General features: G+C 36.3%; 1 protein-coding gene across 6 annotated transcripts in view; it reads right to left on the bottom strand.

The window, feature by feature from the left end:
- The window catches only part of Cralbp (Cellular retinaldehyde binding protein), a 52,320-nt gene extending 31,594 nt beyond the window's left edge, over positions 1–20,726 (bottom strand). The window contains exon 1 of one of the 6 annotated variants that reach the window (XM_067790150.1): positions 20,601–20,726. In XM_067790150.1, coding sequence (XP_067646251.1) covers positions 20,601–20,702 — 102 coding nt within the window. In that variant the 5' untranslated portion in view covers positions 20,703–20,726. Of the gene's footprint in view, positions 1–17,433; positions 17,651–20,267 lie in introns of those variants that run through there. The other 5 variants (XM_067790154.1, XM_067790155.1, XM_067790156.1 and 2 more) reach the window with 5 other exon arrangements.
- Between the last annotated feature and the right edge of the window lie 3,732 nt (positions 20,727–24,458).

Below are 24,458 nucleotides of genomic sequence, written 5' to 3'. Positions count from 1 at the left end.
GACTTGGCTCCATCCGATTTGCACTTATTTGCATCGATGGGGAACGCACTAAGCGAACAGCGCTTCACTTCTTACGAAAATGTTGGAAAATGGCTCGATGACTGGTTTTCTTCAAAAAACGAAGACTTTTTTCGGCGAGGTATTCATAAATTGCCTGAGAGGTGGTCAAAATATGTAGCTAGCGAGGGCGCTTACTTTGAATAAAATATTCGTTACCATTCTCTTGAAATAAATGTGTTTTTTTTTTTAATAAAAATTACCGGTTTCATATACGTACACCGATATATGATTGCAATCACTTTTTCGCTAAAATGATTGATTGCAATCAGAGCTCGGCTACGGTTCTTGATTGTACATACAATTTCATTGCAATCAATTCCATTCATTTTCGTTTTTAAAGTGTATTTTAATGAATACTGTACATGTTATTATTATTATGCATTTTTGACTGGGTCGTTTAATGGCGTCTTTAAATCGATTGCAATCAGTTTGATTCTAAACGAAGTGCTAGCAATCCAGTCGATTGCAAACTATGATTGTAAATTGATTGTAGACTGTAATTTTTAAAATAAAATAAAGTAATCAAATTTGACAGAAATATTTGATTGTAGATTGCGGAAAATTTTAGAGCAGAATTTAACGTCCACTAGAAGTGGAGTATAGAAGAACGTAGACGATACGACGAAGGTGATGTAGGAATGAAACAACCCAATGACGCTGCTAGTAATTCTGATAAACTTCCAACACAATAAATTGGACTTGAGCGAACTCCTCGTAACCATAGTGGAGGCTCTCATAGAGATTAAAAATTTCTGGGCTCATCGTTAATTAAGCAACTAAATTTCAAACTTATTTTATTTTCACTTTGACTATGCGCCTATAACTTTTAGTTAAGTGTTTGCTTTTTTGTTTGTATAATTGTTTATTTGATTCGTTTACCGGTAAATAAATAATGTATGTATATAATGCGCTGCATCTGTTATATTGAATTCTATGTATTTTGTTCTTGTAATTATAAAATTTTATTCAAATGGTTACCTATCTGTGAGGACTGCGTCCTCCTCCTTTTTATCTTAGCCAATCTGTGCATTACCATATTCACAACACGTGTTGTAATTAATTAACATTCATTATACCTTATGCGTCGTTTCTAGTCATGAATTTAACTATTATTAACAAAACACTTATTTTCTTAGAATGAAATTAGCGATAACAAAATCTAAATTTAAAGTAATCAACGTCATATTTCGCCTATACATATACACATATGGACTAATGTATCGAATACCGGAAGCTACAATAAATAAAATCCCGGGATTTCGGGATTTATTTGGGATGTTATTTAATTGGTGAATGGTCTTCCTGTTTTTATTTTTGTAAGTTTCAATAACACTCCTAAGGAAATCCTCTTTCCTAGTAATGTACAGCCGTACGTGGTGTACATTTAGAAGTATGTACATTTACCCCCTTATTCATAAAATAAAATAGGCTTATAAAGCTTTTTAAAATGACATTTCCATACGAATTTCCATTTACAAGAGCTTTATAAACCTTTTATAATTTTTATGAATAAGGGGATTAGAGTATAGTTACCATTTCCCCTACTAGTATGAAGTCTGAAAGATGTTCCTCAACAGTCGGTTATATACATATGTAACAAGTTAAGATATTACTTCAGATGATCCAATAGTTTATGGATATTTTTTTAGAATAAAGAAGTGTTTTGGGTTGGCTGAACTTTCATATGTAACACATATGCTAAAGCGTACAACACAAATTATTTACTATGATTGTTTAGCGACCTATTAAATGTTACCTTTTTATTTGCTGGCTCGAGGTCATATGTTTTGTTTAAAACGAAACTATTTTTTTATTTGTTTATAAGATTTGTTTTGAAATCATATTAAAACATAGGACTGATATAATTGTCTTATTTTATTATTTTGAACCCAAATTCAAAGATAACAGTCTCTGAATGATTTTCAAAAATCTCTGTACTCCAGTACTGTCATTTTAAAATTCCGGGATTGCAAAAGCTCTTCGAGATTCGATGCCTTAATATGGACCCACGTGTCTTTGATTTTACTTATATAATTAATTATAATATTTTACTCCGCGTCTCCCCCCATTTTTTGTTTAACATATTTCTCAAAGATCTATTCTATGGGGAACGCACTAAGCGAACAGCGCTTCACTTCTTACGAAAATGTTGGAAAATGGCTCGATGACTGGTTTTCTTCAAAAAACGAAGACTTTTTTCGGCGAGGTATTCATAAATTGCCTGAGAGGTGGTCAAAATATGTAGCTAGCGAGGGCGCTTACTTTGAATAAAATATTCGTTACCATTCTCTTGAAATAAATGTGTTTTTTTTTTTTAATAAAAATTACCGGTTTCATATACGTACACCGATATATGATTGCAATCACTTTTTCGCTAAAATGATTGATTGCAATCAGAGCTCGGCTACGGTTCTTGATTGTACATACAATTTCATTGCAATCAATTCCATTCATTTTCGTTTTTAAAGTGTATTTTAATGAATACTGTACATGTTATTATTATTATGCATTTTTGACTGGGTCGTTTAATGGCGTCTTTAAATCGATTGCAATCAGTTTGATTCTAAACGAAGTGCTAGCAATCCAGTCGATTGCAAACTATGATTGTAAATTGATTGTAGACTGTAATTTTTAAAATAAAATAAAGTAATCAAATTTGACAGAAATATTTGATTGTAGATTGCGGAAAATTTTAGAGCAGAATTTAACGTCCACTAGAAGTGGAGTATAGAAGAACGTAGACGATACGACGAAGGTGATGTAGGAATGAAACAACCCAATGACGCTGCTAGTAATTCTGATAAACTTCCAACACAATAAATTGGACTTGAGCGAACTCCTCGTAACCATAGTGGAGGCTCTCATAGAGATTAAAAATTTCTGGGCTCATCGTTAATTAAGCAACTAAATTTCAAACTTATTTTATTTTCACTTTGACTATGCGCCTATAACTTTTAGTTAAGTGTTTGCTTTTTTGTTTGTATAATTGTTTATTTGATTCGTTTACCGGTAAATAAATAATGTATGTATATAATGCGCTGCATCTGTTATATTGAATTCTATGTATTTTGTTCTTGTAATTATAAAATTTTATTCAAATGGTTACCTATCTGTGAGGACTGCGTCCTCCTCCTTTTTATCTTAGCCAATCTGTGCATTACCATATTCACAACACGTGTTGTAATTAATTAACATTCATTATACCTTATGCGTCGTTTCTAGTCATGAATTTAACTATTATTAACAAAACACTTATTTTCTTAGAATGAAATTAGCGATAACAAAATCTAAATTTAAAGTAATCAACGTCATATTTCGCCTATACATATACACATATGGACTAATGTATCGAATACCGGAAGCTACAATAAATAAAATCCCGGGATTTCGGGATTTATTTGGGATGTTATTTAATTGGTGAATGGTCTTCCTGTTTTTATTTTTGTAAGTTTCAATAACACTCCTAAGGAAATCCTCTTTCCTAGTAATGTACAGCCGTACGTGGTGTACATTTAGAAGTATGTACATTTACCCCCTTATTCATAAAATAAAATAGGCTTATAAAGCTTTTTAAAATGACATTTCCATACGAATTTCCATTTACAAGAGCTTTATAAACCTTTTATAATTTTTATGAATAAGGGGATTAGAATATAGTTACCATTTCCCCTACTAGTATGAAGTCTGAAAGATGTTCCTCAACAGTCGGTTATATACATATGTAACAAGTTAAGATATTACTTCAGATGATCCAATAGTTTATGGATATTTTTTTAGAATAAAGAAGTGTTTTGGGTTGGCTGAACTTTCATATGTAACACATATGCTAAAGCGTACAACACAAATTATTTACTATGATTGTTTAGCGACCTATTAAATGTTACCTTTTTATTTGCTGGCTCGAGGTCATATGTTTTGTTTAAAACGAAACTATTTTTTTATTTGTTTATAAGATTTGTTTTGAAATCATATTAAAACATAGGACTGATATAATTGTCTTATTTTATTATTTTGAACCCAAATTCAAAGATAACAGTCTCTGAATGATTTTCAAAAATCTCTGTACTCCAGTACTGTCATTTTAAAATTCCGGGATTGCAAAAGCTCTTCGAGATTCGATGCCTTAATATGGACCCACGTGTCTTTGATTTTACTTATATAATTAATTATAATATTTTACTCCGCGTCTCCCCCCATTTTTTGTTTAACATATTTCTCAAAGATTTCTAAATAAATTTTTTGCGGTCTGAAGAGCCCCTTTAAGAGATTTATATGAACTTTAAGACTTCTTCAAAACACTTAAGCAAAAATTGTATTTAAATGATTCGGCAAATTTAGTCAAAACAAGTTGGGATCAACATTCTGTGACGCTTCAGTAATTGCAAAAAAAACAAGTAAGGAAGGCTAAGTTCGGGTGTAACCGAACATTACATACTCAGTGGAGAGCTATGGAGACAAAATAAGGAAAATCACCATGTAGGAAAATGAACCTAGGGTAACCCTGGAATGTGGTTGTATGACATGTGTATCAAATGGAAGGTATTAAGGGTATTTTAAGAGAGAGTAGGCCATAGTTCTATGGATGGACGCCATTTAGGGATATCGCCATAAAGGTGGACCAGGGCTGACTCTAGAATGTGTTTGTACGATATGGGTATCAAATGAAAGGTGATAATGAGTATTTTAAAAGGGAATGGGCTTTAGTTCTATAGGTGAACGCCTTTTCGAGAAATCGCCATAAAGGTGGACCAGGGGTGACTCTAGAATATGTTTGTACGATATGGGTATCAAATGAAAGCTGTTAATGAATATTTTGAAAAGCAGTGATCCTTAGTTCCATAGGTGGACGCCGTTTCGAGATATCGCCATAAAGGTGGACCAGGGGTGTCTCTAGTTGTACGATATGGGAATCAAATGAAAGGTGTTACTGAGCATTTTAAGAGGGAGTGGGCATTAGGTCTATAGGTGCACGCCTTTTCGAAATGTCGCCATTAGGGTGGGCCAGGGGTGACTCTAGAATGTGTTTGTATGATATGGGTATCAAATGAAAGATGGTAATGAGTATTTTAAAAGGGAGTAATCCTTAGTTCTATAGGTGGACGCCTTTTCGAGATATCGCCATAAAGGTGGACCAATGGTGACTCTAGAATGTTTGTACGATATGGGTATCAAACGAAAGGTGCTACTGAGCATTTTAAGAGGAAGTGGGCATGAGGTCTATAGGTGGACGCCTTTTCGAGGTATCGTCATTAGGGTGGGCCAGGGGTGACTCTAGAATGTGTTTGTACGATATGGGTATCAAACGAAAGGTGTTACTGATCATTTTAAGATGGAGTGGGCATTAGGTCTATAGGTGGACGCCTTTTCGAGATATCGCCATTAGGGTGAGCCAGGGGTGACTCTAGAATGTTTGTACGATATGGGTATCAAACGAAAGGTGTTACTGAGCATTTTAAGAGGGAGTGGGCATTAGGTCTATAGGTGGACGCCTTTTCGAGATATCGCCATTAGGGTGGGAAAGGGGTGACTCTAGAATGTTTTTGTACGATATGGGTATCAAATGAAAGGTGGTAATGAGTATTTTAAAAGGGAGTAATCCTTAGTTCTATAGGTGGACGCCTTTTCGAGATATCGCCATAAACGTGGACCAAGGGTGACTCTAGAATGTTTGTACGATATGGATATCAAACGAAATGTGTTACTGAGCATTTTAAGAGGGAGTGGGCATTAGGTCTATAGGTGGACGCCTTTTCGAGATATCGCCATTAGGGTGGGCCAGGGGTGACTCTAGAATGTTTGTACGATATGGGTATCAAACGAAAGGTGTTACTGAGCATTTTAAGAGGGAGTGGGCATTAGGTCTATAGGTGGACGCCTTTTCGAGATATCGCCATTAGGGTGGGCCAGGGTGACTCTAGAATGTGTTTGTACGATATGGGTATCAAATGAAAGGTGGTAATGAGTATTTTAAAAGGGAGTAATCCTTAGTTCTATAGGTGGACGCCTTTTCGAGATATCGCCATAAAGGTGGACCAAGGGTGACTCTACGATGTTTGTACGATATGGGTATCAAACGAAAGGTGTTACTGAGCATTTTAAGAGGGAGTGGGCATTAGGTCTATATGTGGACGCCTTTTCGAGATATCGCCATTAGGATGGGCCAGGGTGACTCTAGAATGTTTGTACGATATGGGTATCAAACGAAAGGTGTTACTGAGCATTTTAAGAGGGAGTGGGCATTAGGTCTATAGGTGGACGCCTTTTCGAGATATCGCCATTAGGTTGGGCCAGGGGTGACTCTAGAATGTTTGTACGATATGGGTATCAAACGAAAGGTGTTACTGAGCATTTTAAGAGGGAGTGGACATTAGGTATATAGGTGGTCGCCTTTTCGAGATATCGCCATTAGGGTGGGCCAGGGTGATTCTAGAATGTGTTTGTACGATATGGATATCAAATTAAAAGTATTAATGAGGGTTTTAAAAGCGAGTGGCCCTTAGATATATATGTGAAGGCGTTCTCGCGATATCGACCAAAATGTGGGCCAGGTGATCCAGAAAATCATCTGTCGGGTACTGCTAATTTATTTATATATGCAATACCACTAACAGTATTCCTGCCAAGATTCCAAGGGCTGTTGATTTCGCCTTGTAGAACTTTTTCATTTTCTTCTACTTAATATGGTAGGTGTCACACCCATTTTACAAAGTTTTTTCCAAAGTTATATTTTGCGTCAATAAGCCAATCCAGTTACCATGTTTCATCCCTTTTTTCGTAGTTGGTATAGAATTATGGCATTTTTTTCATTTTTCGTAATTTTTGATATCGATAAAGTGGGCGTGGTTATGCTCGGATTTCGGCCATTTTTTATACCAAGATAAAGTGAGTTCAGATAAGTACGTGGGCTAAGTTTAGTAAAGATATATCGGTTTTTGCTCAAGTTATTGTGTTAACGGCCAAGCGGAAGGACAGACGGTGGACTGTGTATAAAAACTGGGCGTGGCTTCCACCGATTTCGCCCATTTTCACAGAGTATAGTTACCGTCACAGAATCTATGCTCCTACCAAATTTCAGAAGGATTGGTAAATTTTTGTTCGACTTATGGCATTAAAAGTATTCTAGACAAACTAAATGAAAATGGGCGGAGCCACGCCCATTTTGAAATTTTCTTTTATTTTTGGATTTTGTTGCATCATATCATTACTGGAGTTGAATTTTGACTTAATTTACTTATATACAGTAAAGATATTAACTTTTTTGTTAAAATTTGAATTTAAAAAAAAAATTTTTTTAAAAGTGGGCGTGTTCTTCATCCAATTTTGCTAATTTTTATTTAGCACATATATAGTAATAGTAGTAACGTTCCTGCCAAATTTCATCATGATATCTTCAACGACTGCCAAATTACAGCTTGCAAAACTTTTAAATTACCTTCTTGTAAAAGTGGGCGGTGCCACGCCCATTGTCCAAAATCTTACTGGTTTTCTATTCTGCGTCATAACCGCAACCCATCTATCAAGTTTCATCGCTTTAACCGCCTTTGGCAATGAATTATCGCATTTTTTCGGTTTTTCGAAATTTTCGATATCGAAAAAGTGGGCGTGGTTATAGTCCGATATCGTTCATTTTAAATAGCGATCTGAGATGAGTGCTCAGGAACCTACATACCAAATTTCATCAAGATACCTCAAAATTTACTCAAGTTATCGTGTTAACGGACGGACGGACGGACGGACGGACGGACGGACGGACATGGCTCAATCAAATTTTTTTTCGATCCTGATTATTTTGATATATGGAAGTCTATATCTATCTCGATTCCTTTATATATGTACAACCAACCGTTATCCAATCAAACTTAATATACTCTGTGAGCTCTGCTCAACTGAGTATAAAAACGTAGTGCAGGTATGTATGTATATATATTAGGCAGACTATAACATTTTTTTTTTATTTTTTACCTTTTCTAACAAAAAATTAATTCCAGTTTCTGATTTTGAAATGAATCAGGTTCTTTAAAATATGAAATAATGTAGTTTTAGGGGAAATTAATTAATTAATTAATTCTGGTTTGAAAATAATATTAATGTGCGTCGTATTCATGTGGCACTCGTTAAGCCGCAAAATTCAAATGTGCGTGCTAATAATATTTATATACCTAAATATTATCAAACATTATGCTCAAAACCACTTCAACAACAAGTCTGATCATATGAGTTAGCATATTTTTAGGTCGATAACTAAAAATTTGGCAAACTGTAGTAGGGTTAAAGTCGGTTGAACCGGCCGGTGAAGAAAGATCTAACATAGGCGGAAAACAAATGCGCTTATGTACAAAATCGATGAAATTGTTGATTATAAGATGTCAAATCTAGTAGATTTCAAATTTTAGCTGGGTTTTAAAGTAAGGGTTACGTAGTTATAACATCTCGAAACACATGACAGGACTTTTGCTATGAAACCACTTTTTTGTATAACTATGTATGTACCTACGTGCTATACGAAAACTAACACTTTACTATCACTTTCGGCCTATGGGTTTGTATTTTGCTAGTTTTCGATATGTGAAGATATACTATGGATATTCATATCTCAAATATTCGCTTCTGGAAAAAAGTTTTGTATGTAAGTGTTCTATGCTGTGCAAGGGAGTGGAGCGGAAGCTGGTATCTATGGGATTTACTTCGAAAAATCGATGCCAATTGGTTGCTACTCCACTATTTTTCAGGCAGAAATCCATGTAATAGAAGTTTGCGATAGAAAATGACCACGAAGAAGCTTATCATCGAGGAGTATCCATATAATGTCAGACAGCTAGGCAGCCGTACATGACTTGCAGTCCTACACAACTACTTCTAAGCTAGTGGATGAATGCATTGGTGTCCTAAATTATCTGCCAGCCAATAACAAGGGTTTGTTAGGATGGGTTTCTGGGGATCAAGGGCATGAAGAAAATGAACAGGCAGACTACCTAGCTAAGCAGGGTGGTAGAGCAGCACTCTATAATCTACATCGTTTCTGGGAACTCGCAAAAGCACACACTAAATCTTAAGTGTTTCTTAATCTTATCGTGATCTGGAGTAAAAAGCCTGAAGATGCACTTAAACAAAAGAGAAGCACAATAGATCTTAATAAAGGTCGCAGTGCGTCGAGGCCTAATAACAATTGTAATAATAGTAATAAGTGAAATGAAGTGTTTCGATGAAGTGAAAATTGTTGTACGAACAACCTTAATGTTACTGTTATAGTTAGACTGTTGTTTTAAAAACATTTTTTTTTGGGTTGTTTTGCAAGAAAAAGAAACTAAATTATTTGTCAATTTAATGTATGAACATTTACTAGCAAGAAAAGATAGCAACCACTTTAATTCTTTGTAGGGGACGTCCCCCCTGCTTAAAATCATAAAACAAGTTTCATATTATTGAGCCAAAATATACATTGTTTACTAACTTTTTTGGTATAGAAATTCGTTTTTTTTTTTTGCTTGTGGCCATAAGAGATTTTTTAAACTAAGGAAACTGTATTTCATGTGTTTTTTTAGTCAGAGAAAAAGTATTTCCGTTATCTCAGCTATGGTTGAATTAGTAACATAGTATCTCATTAAAAATTCTGTGCATTAGCGGCTTAGAATATACTCGTGATAAGGTATGACTAACGCAAAAGGAGATTAAAACCCGTACCCGGGTTTCGTACTGCGTTTGGGACCACGCAAGAGCCCACATCTATGATAAGAGTAACAACAAGCTTCGGATGCCATCCCTTTCTTGCTGTAACGACCATAGATGCATTAGAACTATGATTTCAGGGCATGTAATTGGAATGCCCATTCAGGGAAATGGTCAAGTAACAGTGTCCGTCTGAATTAATACGTGAGTAAATACGTATTTCGACTTTATTCATCAGGGCAGTCTTCTTTGAGGTGATGCAGTCAGTCCAACGCTTCTCTAAAGTTTCAATACCTATTTTGTAGTTTTTCAAGTTCGTCAAAATACTCTTCAGTTTCGGCAATCACTTCTTCCTCTAACGCAAATCTTTTTCCACGTAGCTCGCTTTTGAGATTTTTGAATAGATGGTAATCGCTGGGGGATACACCTCGAAAATACGGTGGATGGGGCAACAATTCAAAGTTCAATTCACACAACGTTTCCGTTGTTACGAGCGACTTGTGAAACTGTGGATTGCCTTGGTGAAAGAGCTCATACCCAAGCATGCATTCATATAAAATATGATTCACACGTTCTTTTGATATTTAAACATGCCAGACATCTCACTCAATTTCATTTTACGATAATTTCGAACAATTTTCAGAATTTTTGTATATTTTTTAGAGTACTGCCTCATTTGGACGACCAGAACGTGGTGCGACATCGGTATCTGCACGACCGAGATTAAATTCAGCATACCAATAACCTATGCTAGATTTTAGCGGAGCAGAGTCTCCATAACACTTTTCAAGCCAGTGCTGAGCGATGATAAATTAACACACGGAATTGATTTTAAGCCATTTATTCAACAATGGACAATATGACATGAAATTTTTACAGGTGACGTTTGAAGGATCATACTTTGTAAAAATAATACGGATTTAATCTGTTCAAAGACTTTTCAACCTGCTTTATATATCTTCGTGGAAACAAAGGCTGAAATCAATACCAAACGCGACTGACGGGTAACTAATAGGGCTCTGCGATGTTTAACACAGCGATCATAATAAGGAAAAGCCACACTAAGGTTTTTTTGTGGGAAAGAAACTTCACCGCAAAATACTGTTTTTCACGCAGTCCGCATCAAGGTGAGGTATATCAATGTAACATTTACTGGGAACTATGCCACTGACTCTTTCGATAGCAAACTAAACAAAAATACGATGACTGCCGGTCGGCACGAAACATCAAAACCAAGAAGAATTAAACAAGGAGTGCCACAGGGTGGTGTCCTATCCCACTTATGTTTAACTTCTACATATCAAAGCTACCTTCGCCACCAGAAGGAGTTACTATCGTTTCCTACGCCGATGACTGCACAATAATGGCCACAGGTCCAGGCCCACAGATCGATGAGCTTTGTAACAGAATAAACGGCTACCTCCCTGATCTCTCTATTTTTTTCACCTAGCGAAACCTGGTTTTATCACCTACTAAATCTTCCGCCATCTTATTTACAACATGGACGTCCCAAATGTCGACCATTTTGAACATCCACGTCGATGGCACTACGCTGCCGACTGTCCCACACCCCGAAATCTTGGGTGTGACGTTTGATCAGGATCTATATTTTGGTGAGCATGCAGCCGCAAATGTACCGAAAATCCAGAGCTGTAATAAAATCCTCAAATCTCTTGCTGGCATTACTTGGGGAAAAGACAAAGAAACGCTCATTACAACTTACAAAGCAATTGGCCAGCCGATTACATGCTACGCGCCCCCTATATGGTCACCAAGCCTAAAAACGACACACTGGAAGAAGCTACAGGCCTGCCAAAATACTGATCTCAGAACCGCCACGGGCTGTCTTCTTATGTCCCCAGAACACCATCTACATAATGAGGCGAGAATACTCTCCATCAGGGAGAGAAATGAGATGCTAACCACACAGTTCCTGTTGAATACCCAGAAACATGGGCATCCCAACAGCCATCTGGTTGATGAGCCAACACCGCCCAGGGCCTTAAGGATTCATCTCCGTAAGCATTATTAGGAAATACGGCACCTGAGAACTCAGCCGCATGAAGCAAGAAAACAGAAGCAGGTCCTTGGTGAACTCCACAAACAGGCGTCGGACCTTTATGCCAGGAATTGCCCGGTGAATCCAGTACTCAAAGAACAGTACCCAAAACTTGCGAAAGAGGAACGCACACTCCCCAGGGAAACGCGAGTCATTCTAGCTCAACTTCGATCTGGCTACTGTAACAGGTTAAACTCTTACCTATCCAGAATCAACCCCGACATACAAAATGTATGCCCTGCTTGTAATGTGTCCCCACATGACACCAACCATTTCTTTAATTGTAATGTGGAACCAACGCCTCTAACACCCTTCACATTATGGTCCACCCCTGTTGAAACGTCAAGTTTCCTTGGACTGCCGTTAGAGGATATTGAGGACAATTTTTGATCGGCCGCACCTATTGGATGGGGCGAAGCACTGCTACAGCAACAACAACAACGATGACTGCCCCAGTGATAACATCAAAAATACTGCTTGGCAACTTTAATACCAGGGTGGACAACGCCTCTCTGTATAGTGAGAAGGGCACGCACTGACTCGAGGAAAGTGCGAGAAGCTACTGGTCGAACAAATATGGAATAATTACTCCACTGGGTTTTCACAAATGCTCACTGAGAGCTATATTGATCTGACGATATAACCGAGCAGTAGGAGCACATTTCTCACTCACTACAAGCCGCAGCGGACGAGGTTTTCAGAGAGCTCGGACAAACAACCAGCACGATTCGAATTGACACGCACACAGAACCACAGCTTATAAGGTTACACCACTTCAAAGCAATTGGCCAGCCGATTGCATGCTACGCGTCCCCTATATGGTCGCCAAGCCTAAAGACTACTCACTGGAAGAAGCTACAGGCCTGCCAAAATACTGCCCTCAGAACCGCCACTGGTTGTCACCTTATGTCCCCAGAATACCATCTACATAATGAGGGGAGAATATTCCCCATCAGGGAGAGAAATGAAATGCTAACCAAACAGTTTCGGTTGAATACCCAGAAACCTGGACATCCCAACAGACATCCGATTGATAAGCCAACACCGCCCAGGGGCTTAAAGAGTAATCTCCGTAAGCATTATGAGGAAATACGGCACCTGAGAACACAGCCGTATGAAGCCAAAAACAGAAGCAGGTCCTCAGTGAACTGCACAAACAGGCGTCGGACCACTATGTCCGGTGAATCTTGTACTCAAAAGACAATATCCTAAACTTACAGAAGAGGAACGCACACTCCCTAGGGAAGCGCGAGTCACTCTAGCTCAACCTCGATCTGGATAATGTAACAGGTTAAACTCTTACCTATCCAGAATCAACTCCGACATACAAAATGTATGCCCTGTTTGCAATGTGTCCCCACATGACACCAACCATCTCTTCAATTGTAATGTGGAACCAACGCCTCTAACACCCCTCTCATTATGGTCCACCCCTGCTAAACAGCAAGTTTCCTTGGACTCCCGTTAGAGGATATTGGTGACAATTTATGATCGGTCACACCTATTGGATGGGGCGAAGCACTGCTACAACAACAACAACAGGTTACACCACGTACCGGAGCAGCAAACCCTGACAGCGGAGTGTACGTTCCGGATAAGTACATAAAAATTTAAGTATTTCTGCCCAAACCCCAAAAAAAGTGATTCCTCCAATCGTACTAATTGAGTATGTGTTAAGTCAACAAACTTTTTGGACCTGCAGCATAATACCTGGTAAATCTATTATCGAGCAGATTATCATGACACACCGAATCCTGGAGAAGGCTTAGGATAAGTTAATTCACATGCACCACCGTTTTGTCGAATTCAAAGCAGCATGGACAGCGCGAAAAAGGGTTGGCTGAATTATTATATTTCTGAATCTGTAAGTTCTTGCTTCCCTGATTTGGATAATGTAGTGAAAAAACTGAGTTTTGCCGTGAACGAGACAAATACTTGCTGTCATCATTCAGCAAAGTCTGAATGCGCGTATTTGCGTCTTGGTAGCCACGTCAGTGTTGAGGGATATAGATTCGAAGCAGTGAAACTTTCTAATCGAAAGTAACAGCGAAAACAATGTCAGTCTCAAAATTAAACGGAAAACAATTATGGCCAACAATGGCTACTATGGACTGAGTAGGCATATGAAAAGTAAAGACCTCTCTCGACGAACAGAGATCGCGCTCTGCAGGTATCTCATCATAACTGTCTTAATGGAAAGACTAAGAATCATGGACGGTGTCGCGAGAAGATGCGATGTTCAATGATGAGCTTCACGCAGATTTGAACATAATGTAACGAATAAGTCCAAAGGCTTCGGTGCCTTAGTTATGCTATACGCATCCGTGTTTGGATGTAGGGAAATTGGGAGTCTTCCAATGAGTTGGGAAAGTCTGGGCGTCAGTTCTCGCAATTGCCGTCACCTGTCGCAAAACAGAAATGTATCCGTACTTCGATTCGAATGAGAGAGTTATTTTCGAAAGTTTTATGTGACCAATTGGATGAGTGCAAACAGCCACCTTACCACCTTACAAACCAGATGTAGTAATAGCGGCCATACAATTTGACATGGGTTTTTCTTTAGAGTATTTTTTATTGTATTTTATTTTGTTTTCTTTTACGCTTGAATACAACAGTCAGAAAATACTTAGCGGCCCATTGGTTATATGTTTTTGTTTTAAAATTGTTTTTGCAACTCAAAGCCACGAAATAGAAATTTTATAGAAAATTGGTGGTAACGAGTACAGCGACATGCATACATACAAACATATACACATAGTTGCAATTATATACGATTTTTAAGCAGTGGAGCATGCGCAGTTGCAATAACAGAATGCAGTGGTCGAATGCAGTTGTATAGAAATAGAAACATGCAATAAATGTAATTGTTTGTGTGTTTTGCATGTTTAAATGAACGTTGTACATACATACATACGTAAGTACGTTCTGTGCAACTTTTTATTGCATAAGAAAAATAATTAACTGTTATTTGTTTTATGTACTTATACTAAATATGAGATAAATTTTATAACCAGCTGTACCCAGGGCATTATAACAAAAAAAGAGATATAAGAATACTACATAAGTATACACAATTTGCATATGTATGTATATCGACCTATCGTGTTAGAAAGGTCACAACTTAAAAGTTTTGTTTAAAAGGACGTATCCCAGACATTCTGCCAATAAGGCCGTATCTGAGTGAAGTCGTTAATAAAGTCGTATCACAGGAGAAGTGAGGTTTAAAGCGGGGCTCATTTAGCTACGTAAAGAAGTTGTTTGCAGGGATGCCTCGTTCACAGGGAACTTCCGCTCTATGTAGGTGGTGCTCGGGCGTTGTAAGGGGACATACTGGGGGAGTTTTGCAATGTGAAGTTTTGTCTCCAGAGGGGTAGACCAGAAGCCAATATTGGCGAAAGGTAACACTAAATTGTCTGGCCGATTGCCTTATGCATGGTCAACAGAATTTATTTTTCTACTACCCAAGTGCTTCATACGAGCGACTTGAGGGTTTTTTTGCGGGTTAGGTGAGCTTAGAATATTTCCGTGATAAGCATAACGACAGGCAGAGCCCTTTAGACCTTTAGGATAAGTCGATATACATTACTGTATTGTTAATTCGTTCATTATTTTGGCGCTTATCGCCCATACTATTTGGCTGTGGCTTAGCAAGGAACTCAAATTCAGACATATACATTAGCCTGGGTCGATTTGTATGGACGAAAGTTAACCGATATCGTGCCATCGATTTTTCGATAGGATTTGGGCTTAGAAAAAAAAGTTCCACTACTCATACCCAAAAAGTAAATATCGAGCCTGCGAAAAAAATGGCGAAAGGGTAACCAAAACACTCCCCAAAACCCAAAAAATATATATTTTTTTTTGTCGAAAAACTGTTGTAAAAACGTTGGCGATAACAGTTTTTTTGAAAAAAAAAAAAAAAAAAATTATTTAAGACGCCCGTATTTTATTCATGAAGAAAATTGATCCGATGTGGTCGAAAGGGGTATCAACGACGCGCATCTCTGTGAGTTATACGAATCCTATGGCGAAATTTATCTGTGTTTAGCGCACAAAAGTGGTTATACAAATCAGGCGTTTTCAATGTCATCGCAACATATCAATATATTTTGCACCATAAATTTCACCAATTTATTAAAGCGAAGCACTAAATGAAAAATCAATAAAAAACAATTAATTCAAATAAAACAAGTAAGGACGGGACTGTCATCGGATGTGCCGAAGACTTCATACCTTTCATGAATGGGGCTGAACAATAATCTTTTTCCGTTCGTAATCTCCAAATAATCGGATGTGTGATATAAGAAATATATAGTGAACAGATGTACATATGTACCTAAACGATTTTTAAGATAAATATGGAATAAAAAATGGCAAAAAACCCCCCTTATCTGAACGATCCGCTCCGATCGAAATGAGTTTTACAGGAAATCTTCTATGATATATTAGAATATATATCACCAAGTTTCACGTTTTTATATTGGAAACAAAGGGAGAAATGGCCAAAAATCTTTCTATCTAAACGATCGGTTGTATGGGATAGGTATATACTATATACATACATATAGCTCCGATCAAAGTTATTTTTTCAGGAAATCATCTATGATATATTAAAATATATTTAACCGAGTTTCACGTTTATACTTTCTAAATTAAGGAAGAAATGGCTAAAAATCTTTCTATCTGAACGATCGGTTGTATGGGATATAACTATATATAGCTCCGATCAAAGTGATTTTTTCAGGATATCTTCTATGATAAATTAGAATATACATCACCGAGTTTCACGTTTATACTTTCTAAATTGCGGCAGGAATGACCAAAATCGTCTTATCTGAACGATCGGTTGTATGGGAGATATATGTTATAGTGGTCCGATCCTACCGGATCCGACAAATGTCTAATATAATACAAAAAGACAACCTTGTTCCAAATTTCATTGAGATATCTCAAAATTTGAGGGACTAGTTTGCGTTCAAACAGACAGACGGACGGACAGGCGGACATGGCTATATCCAATCAGTTCGTCGCCCAGATCAATTAGGTATACTTAATGGTGAGTCTATCTTCTATATTTCTCAACGTTACAAACATCGGACCAAAGTTAATATACCATTTCATGTTCAAGAAAGGTATAATTAACCAAGTCGAACAATTTTTCAATTTTCTGCCAAGTTATCAAAAAAAAAAAGCTAGAAGAGTAAGCTTCAAAAAATTATACATCTTCTGGAAGAGTATAAAAACAGAAATCTTTATTTATGCTGCTTTCTTGCTTTGGGAAGTTTACGCACTGCTTTTTTGGTTGGGACATTTCAGATGTTCGAAATATAAAACAAACCTTAAATATTGGTTTGTCTTTAAGTTTGAGTTTTTAGGGATTAATTTTACAGTTTAGGGATTAATTGAAGTCGTAAGAACTTATTGACATCAAAATTTCGAAAAGACCTTAAGTGAACTTTCGCTATGGGCGGCAGTATATTATTATCAATTTTGGGTATCAGAAATATAAAAATTCAATTTTAATATTTTGAGTCTCCATAGAGTAATAATAACTTTGACCCCTTCGGCACCTTTGAACTGTCTCCAATCGAGACTAAAATTTATTTATGATATTTTTGTAAATTTCATTTTACTGCTTTTAGATTTACTTTATGCGTTTCGCGTCTTATTTCAGGCTCCGGAAAGAATTATGTAACACAATCACATTAGTTTTTGTTTTGTAGCAAATAAAACTATTTTTTTTTTAGAACAAGCTTTCACTTCTTACACTTAACTGCCTTTTTGCAATGGACGGCAGTATAGTTGATGATATTACATATAAATTTCGGGGCCGATTCGAAAACGATAAGCGTATTCTAGCGGGGGTACAGTTCAGATTACTCTATGAAGAAGCAATAAATTAATATATGAGCTTTATGCGGCAGTTACCCACCGACGTGTGCCGTACGTACGGAAATGTGTCGTACGAAACACGTTTGACCGAACCCTCAAGCCCGTAGGAATCAATGTGTGCGTCTGTGTACATGTACATAACATATTTGTGTGTGTATTGTTTACAGATAAGCACTGTTGCCATTGACCAGTTTGCATGCATGCTTATGGAAACATCAACTTTTTCCAATTTAATTTTTGATGTTGTACAAGGCTGGAATTAATATTAAATAAATATAAATAGATTAGATATATAATCTGCACTTTTACATAATTATTTCGAATTATTTTCACAATTTTTCAAACTTTAATTAGGTGTTTTTGCATAAAACTTGTAACGGTCAAAAATTAGCGCACAAAAGTTTACTAGGCAACTCTGTCTAGTGAGCGAGCGATCAGCTGACACGTTCTTACGGAAAAAATCAAAATTGTTTTGATTTCTACGTTCCGGGCTACGTACGTGCGGGCGTTGCACGTCGGTGAGTTTTCGTTTACATTGCACACTCATAAGATAGGTCGTGTCAGCTGACACGTTTTTGGTACGTACGTTCGTGAGTAACTGCCGCATTAACCATAGTGCGATACCCCTTAAGGGCTAATTAATGGTGACTTATAACCATAAAACCATAACCAGATAAAACAGCTGATCGAACCTACCTTATGGAAATCAATGTAATCGATTAATGGTGCCATACCATAACGCTAACGCCATAACCATAGGCAACCAATTGGTTTTTGGTTTTTCGCCAACTCCATAACATAAAAATATTTGAGTTGGTGAATTCCCTGCAAAAATTGTTGGATTACGTGTTCCATTTTCTTCATGTTGGAGTACTCTAACAATACTCCTTTGCAATGCGTTTGCGGACCACCATCAGCCGATCATTGCTCGTTTTTTAACGACCGTAATCACGACACGATGACGATCGAACAGAGTTGCCAAAAGTAAAATATTGCATACAAATAACTGATAATAAAATTTTACTATAGCAACTCTGATAAAATGCAACCCATATAGATGAGTTTAACACAAGCTTATGCATTATGAGTAGATTGCATGAATTTTTATGGAGAACGGTAGAATGAGCGACACTGGCGCCATCTGATATTGAAAAGTAGCCATCTCCCAAATTTCGTTACAAGCAAAGCATAAGAAGAAGAATGTGACATTTGTTTTGGTTAAGGGTGTTGACACACTTTGCAAGTGAAATTATTTTTCCCACTGGTTGGTAAATTTTCTAACATTTTTCGCAGGTAAAAACTGTAATATAACAAATGAATACGACACAAAATATGTTAGCAAGTATCTTTGTTGTAAGGGGATACAATTTTATACCAGTGCTTCGCGAAATTTTGTATGTGAATGGGAAAGGCGTAATAAACTTCAATTGCCACGTCTGAAGTTCCTTCATATTTACAAACGCAACATTTTGGTTGGTTGTGGCGATGTTATTGGAATGCATAAGCTTGTGCTAAACGCATCTATATGAAAAATGTCATTGTGGCACCGCCTTTATTCACGCAAATGCTAAATAACATAAGAATATTCGTAGTATAAAATATAAAAGTTGTATTGCCCCTCTTCATTTACTTTCATTTTAAATTTAATTCACTCCCATAATTCTTTCCGACACAATGCCTCTTCAGTACTTTGGCATATGATCCTCTGTGGGTGCTCCATGGAGTACTACAGTGAAAGTACTTTGGAAAGTACTCTCACGTATGTACTCTATGGAATACTCACAAACAAAGCGAGAGTGGGATCACCTACTCCTCTCCTAGGACATCGCAATGTTAATTGGAGCACATTTTTTGTATGAATACAGATTAGTTTTGGAACACTCCTATACTCCCAAAGGAGTATTCCTTACATTATTTATGGAGTACTCGCGTTTTTTGAAGGGTCCTTACAATATTTATGGAGTACTCGCGTTGTTTGAAGGGTTTATTAACTTTGTGTATATTTTATTTATTGTTTTGGATACGTTTTGACTAAGAGACTTATTTTTTGTGGAATATGTTTGTAATTTTTTGCGTTTTCCTCTTTTTTATGAAATTTTCACAATTTTTAGGTTAAGGCACCATTAATCGATCACATTGGAGATGGATATGGATATGGGTATGGTTACGACTATGGCGTTAGGGTTAAGGAAGTTTAATTTGGCCTTTAAACGACTCCAATTAAGTAACATGCCTTTAGAATTACCGTTTGAAGCGGTGAGACTCGAAAAAATCCAAAATTTCGTATAGACCGTGATATCGCTTAAGAATCACATTGAATTTTAGAAATTCCTTTTTCTAAATGCATCACACATTTCCTTTCAAATAAAAATAATTGATGTCTATGTTTTATATAGACAAAAACCCCCGGTAATGGGCTACAAAACTATATTTTCGGCTTTTTGGTCAATAGTTTTTAGTTCAAAATTTGAATAATCAAGACTTTTTTGAACGCCATACAAATTTAAACTTTTGTTTAAACCCACAGCTGGATATAAAATGTTTGAGTTCGTTCTATTACTTAGGTATGTAGATACAGCATATACTACACCTTAATAAATATAATCCAACGTATCAATTGTTTATTGGTTTTTATTTTTAATATTTTTAATTATTTTGTAATATTTTTAATTATTTTTTAAAAACACTTTTTATTTATTCTCTATCACCACACCACACCTGTTAGTTATGATTGTCGATTTAAAATTTCCCAATTTTAATTTAAATCTCGAACCAGATTTTATGCATCACTATTTTCGTTATTTGCATGGTTTTGCTCTCTCCACTTGTACATACGTACATACCTACGCTTTTAATATAGCTTTTCTTTTTTTGTTTTATTATGTTTAACAATTTTAATTTTAGTTTATTGAAATAAACCAACCGAATTGTGTGTTGTCCGTTTAAAATCGACGAAAGACGTCTTTCTAGCCCGAGTACTAGGCGCAGAATGAAATTGGCTAATACGCAGACTCTTTGATAACATAAAACCTCACGCAGCGGCGAATTGCTGAAACAGGAAACCGCAACGAAACTTGAGAGCAATACAGTATTTAATATTCACATATGTACATGAATTCATATATTTATGGACACACATTGGAGTGACCGGGAAAAATGTATTATTTTAAGCAAAAAATTGATGTTAAATAGTTATGGACGCATAGTCATAGTCAATATATAAAATAATTAAAAAAAAAAAACATTTTAAGTTAAACGGTTTTATTGAAAGCAATACTTACATGAAGTATTAATAATACTAAAAGCTAGAAAATAATTAGGTAGTCCTAGGTACTAGTCATCACACTCCTTATCAATCTAGGACGTTGATCAGACAATTAAATAAAAGCGTTGGACGCGTCAAATTTCTATTGACAGTCAGAAGTAAGACTAACTGAACCTTAATCAGGTTATGCTACGCCTCACATTTTCAGAAGTTTCACGCGCCCAACGCTTTTATTTAAATGTCTGATCAACGCCCTAGATTGATGAGGAGTGTGATGACTAGTACCTAGGACTACCTAATTATTTTCTAGCTTTTAGTATTATTAATACTTCATGTAAGTATTGTTTTCAAAAAAACCATTTAACTAAAAACTTTTTTTTTATTTTTTTATTTTCAAGATTTTAGTGTTTATTTAATTGCCTATTATTTCTCATTCTATTTAGTTCATTTAGTGACTCATTATTACAAGGACTCTTTCCAGACAATTTGTTACAATCTAAGTCCTCAATTCATAATCCTTCCAAAGACTTTACTCGACTCTGCGCCACGTATGCTCGTCCCTCCTCCAACTCCAAAATATTTTCTTGTCACTTCTACCGGACTGTATGCAATATTTATTTATTTATTTATTTCATTCAGTCTAAAAACTACAGGCTTTATTACAGACTAGTTAAAAATATAAAAGAGTTCAAGCTTAAACTTATATAAGCTATTATTAAAATTAAGAACACTTCTATATCGATTTGCTAAATGTATATTATTGGATATAGGCTCATTCATAGCGTAGTTCGTTCTTTGAGTTACTTCGATAAATAGTCTATTATTCCGTAGATAACGAGGAGGAACATACGGAATGAATAATTTGGATACGTCGGAACAGCTAATGTTAGAGTTTATAACATTATAAGCAAACGTGAGTGAGAAATAGGTTCTTCTGTCACACATAGCCTGAAGACCGAGCAATTTCCGCCTGCTAGTGCACGATGGGAGACCATCGGGCCAATGAAGCAAACGCAATGCAATTTTTGTAAAAAATTTGTTGAACTCTCTCAATTTTGTGCGAGTTAGCTTCATGAAATGGATACCACATTATTGAGCAATATTCCAGACGACTTCTTACCAATGAGGTATAAAGTGCCTTTAAAGTGCCTTCAACGTCATAGGGTCCTTAAAATCTTTTGTGTTACGTGTAATAAATACAACTATTGCAAAAGACTTCGATACAATGAAATCAATGTGACTTGAAAAAGAAAGTTTAGGGTCAAAAATCACACCAAGATCTTTAATCTCATGAGAGCGATTCAGAGGTCTGTCATTTAGTTTATAATTAAAATATGTTGCAGTTGTCTTTTTAGAATATGAAATAACACAACATTTGTTTGTGTTTAGGAGCAAGTTATTGTTTGAGCACCATTCGGCAAAAAAATTGAGATCAGATTGTAAGTTTAAGTGGTCAGAAACATCACGGACTCTTAGAAAAAGCTTGACGGCGTTTGCAAACATTAGACATTTAGCGAACTTGAATTGCTGACGCAGATCATTGATAAAAATTAGGAATAGTAAAGGACCGCAATGGGTACCCTGAGGGATTCCTGACCAGGTGTTGATAAGCAATTGACACATAGCATCCCGTTTTCCAAAAAAATATTTGTTGCAAATATGAGCCAAATCCGACATCATAGGTCGCTTTCTATTCATGTATGTATTATGTGTTCCAAATATGAGCCAAATCGGACCACAATTACTATTTTTGTGAATATCTCTATCCTTGCGCCTATCGGCGATTTCTTTTCATAGGTAGCTTTCTATTCTTGTTTGTATTATGTGTTCCAAATATGAGCCAATTCGGACCACAAATACGATTTTTCTGAATATCTCGATCCTTGCGCCACCAAGCAGCGATTTTTTTTTCATAGGTCGCTTTTTATTCTTGTATGAATTATGTGTTCCAAATATGAGCCAAATCGGACCACAAATATGAATATTGTGAATATCTCGACCCTTGTGCCACCTAGTGGCGATTTTTTTTTATAGGTCGCTTTCTATTCTTGTATGTATTATGTGTTCCAAATATGAGCCAAATCGGACCACCAATACGATTTTTGGGAATATCTCCACCCTTGCGCCACCTAGTGGAGATTTTTTTCATAGGTCGCTTTCTATTATTGTATGTATTATGTGTTCCAAATATGAGCCAAATCGTTTTTGTGAATATCTCGATCCTTTCGCCACATAGCGGCGATTTGTTTCTTATTATTGCATTGTCATCGGTTTCTGAACTATATTCCAAGTTTCAAGCTTGTAGCTTATCGGGAAGTTACTTAAAATTCAATTACAAAATTCTTTCACAACGCACTGTGTAACTTTTTTCACTTTTAAGATGCCAAAAGTCCAAAAAACAATGTTCTCCAATCCCAAAAATGTTTTGACATGCAACAGATTAATAACCAACTGTTAAGAAAATGTATACACAGAAAAGTAAAAAACCCACGATCACCATGATAACCATTGTGAAACTTGGATAATTGGAACAAGTGTAAAAATCATTTCACAGTCCAAAAGTTTTGACTAATTTTGTGGCCACGTGGTGGATTTTTCGATAACTGTTTTGACTTCAAACTATTTTATTTAACATACTTGGGTAGTTTGTAACAGCATTATAAAGTTTCAGCCACGCCGGCATTTTAAAAAAAAAATTTTTTTTTGTTTTAGACAGCCACTAAAAGTTTGGTAGGCTTAGAAAATTTTTCGTTTTCAATAGAATAAAACTTGCTTGATTCCGCCCAATTCCATTGAACGAATACATACACATTAAAGGGAGTTTCATAAAGTTTCAGATAAAAAAAAACCTTTGCGAAATTTTGCGTTTTTCTTTGTAATCGCCAATTTAAGGTCTCTATGCCCTCGCTCACGTATGAAGCGCAGTAACTTAACAATGGAATGTCCTCAATTCAAGTCTACAATACTAGATCCCAAAAAAGACAGTTATACCTGAAATGGTAAAAACTAGAAAAAGGAAACTTGTGTACTAAATAGACTTCATTGTTTGTCATATGATTTTTCCCATAGTTAACGAGGTGTGCACTTATCCCATCAACTTATCTTATGTATGCACGCCTAAAACTGCAGACATTGGAGCTTTATCGGTAACCGTATCGGTAACCTTACCTTAACCTTGCAAAAATTATTGGATTGCGTGTTCCATTTTCTTCATGTTGGAGTACTCTAACAATACTCCTTTGCAGTGCGTTTGCGGACCACCATCAGCCGATCATTGCTCGCTTTTTAACGACCGTGATCGCGACACGATGACGATCGAACAGAGTTGCCAACAGTAAAATATTACAAATAACTGATAATAAAATTTTACTATGGCAACTCTGATAAAATGCAACCGCGCACTGCATGGTTCAACTATATACAGGTTGGCTCATCTGTAAAGCAACAAAATATGTCTGTTCAAATCAGGGATGCACCTTAACGTTAAGCTAATCGTTTATCAAAAAATTTCCACCG

This window comes from Eurosta solidaginis, chromosome 5 (genome assembly GCF_040869045.1).
Source record: "Eurosta solidaginis isolate ZX-2024a chromosome 5, ASM4086904v1, whole genome shotgun sequence".
NCBI lineage: Eukaryota > Metazoa > Arthropoda > Insecta > Diptera > Tephritidae > Eurosta > Eurosta solidaginis.
Note: the sequence above shows the minus strand (reverse complement) of the source record. Positions and strands in the feature narration are given on the sequence as shown.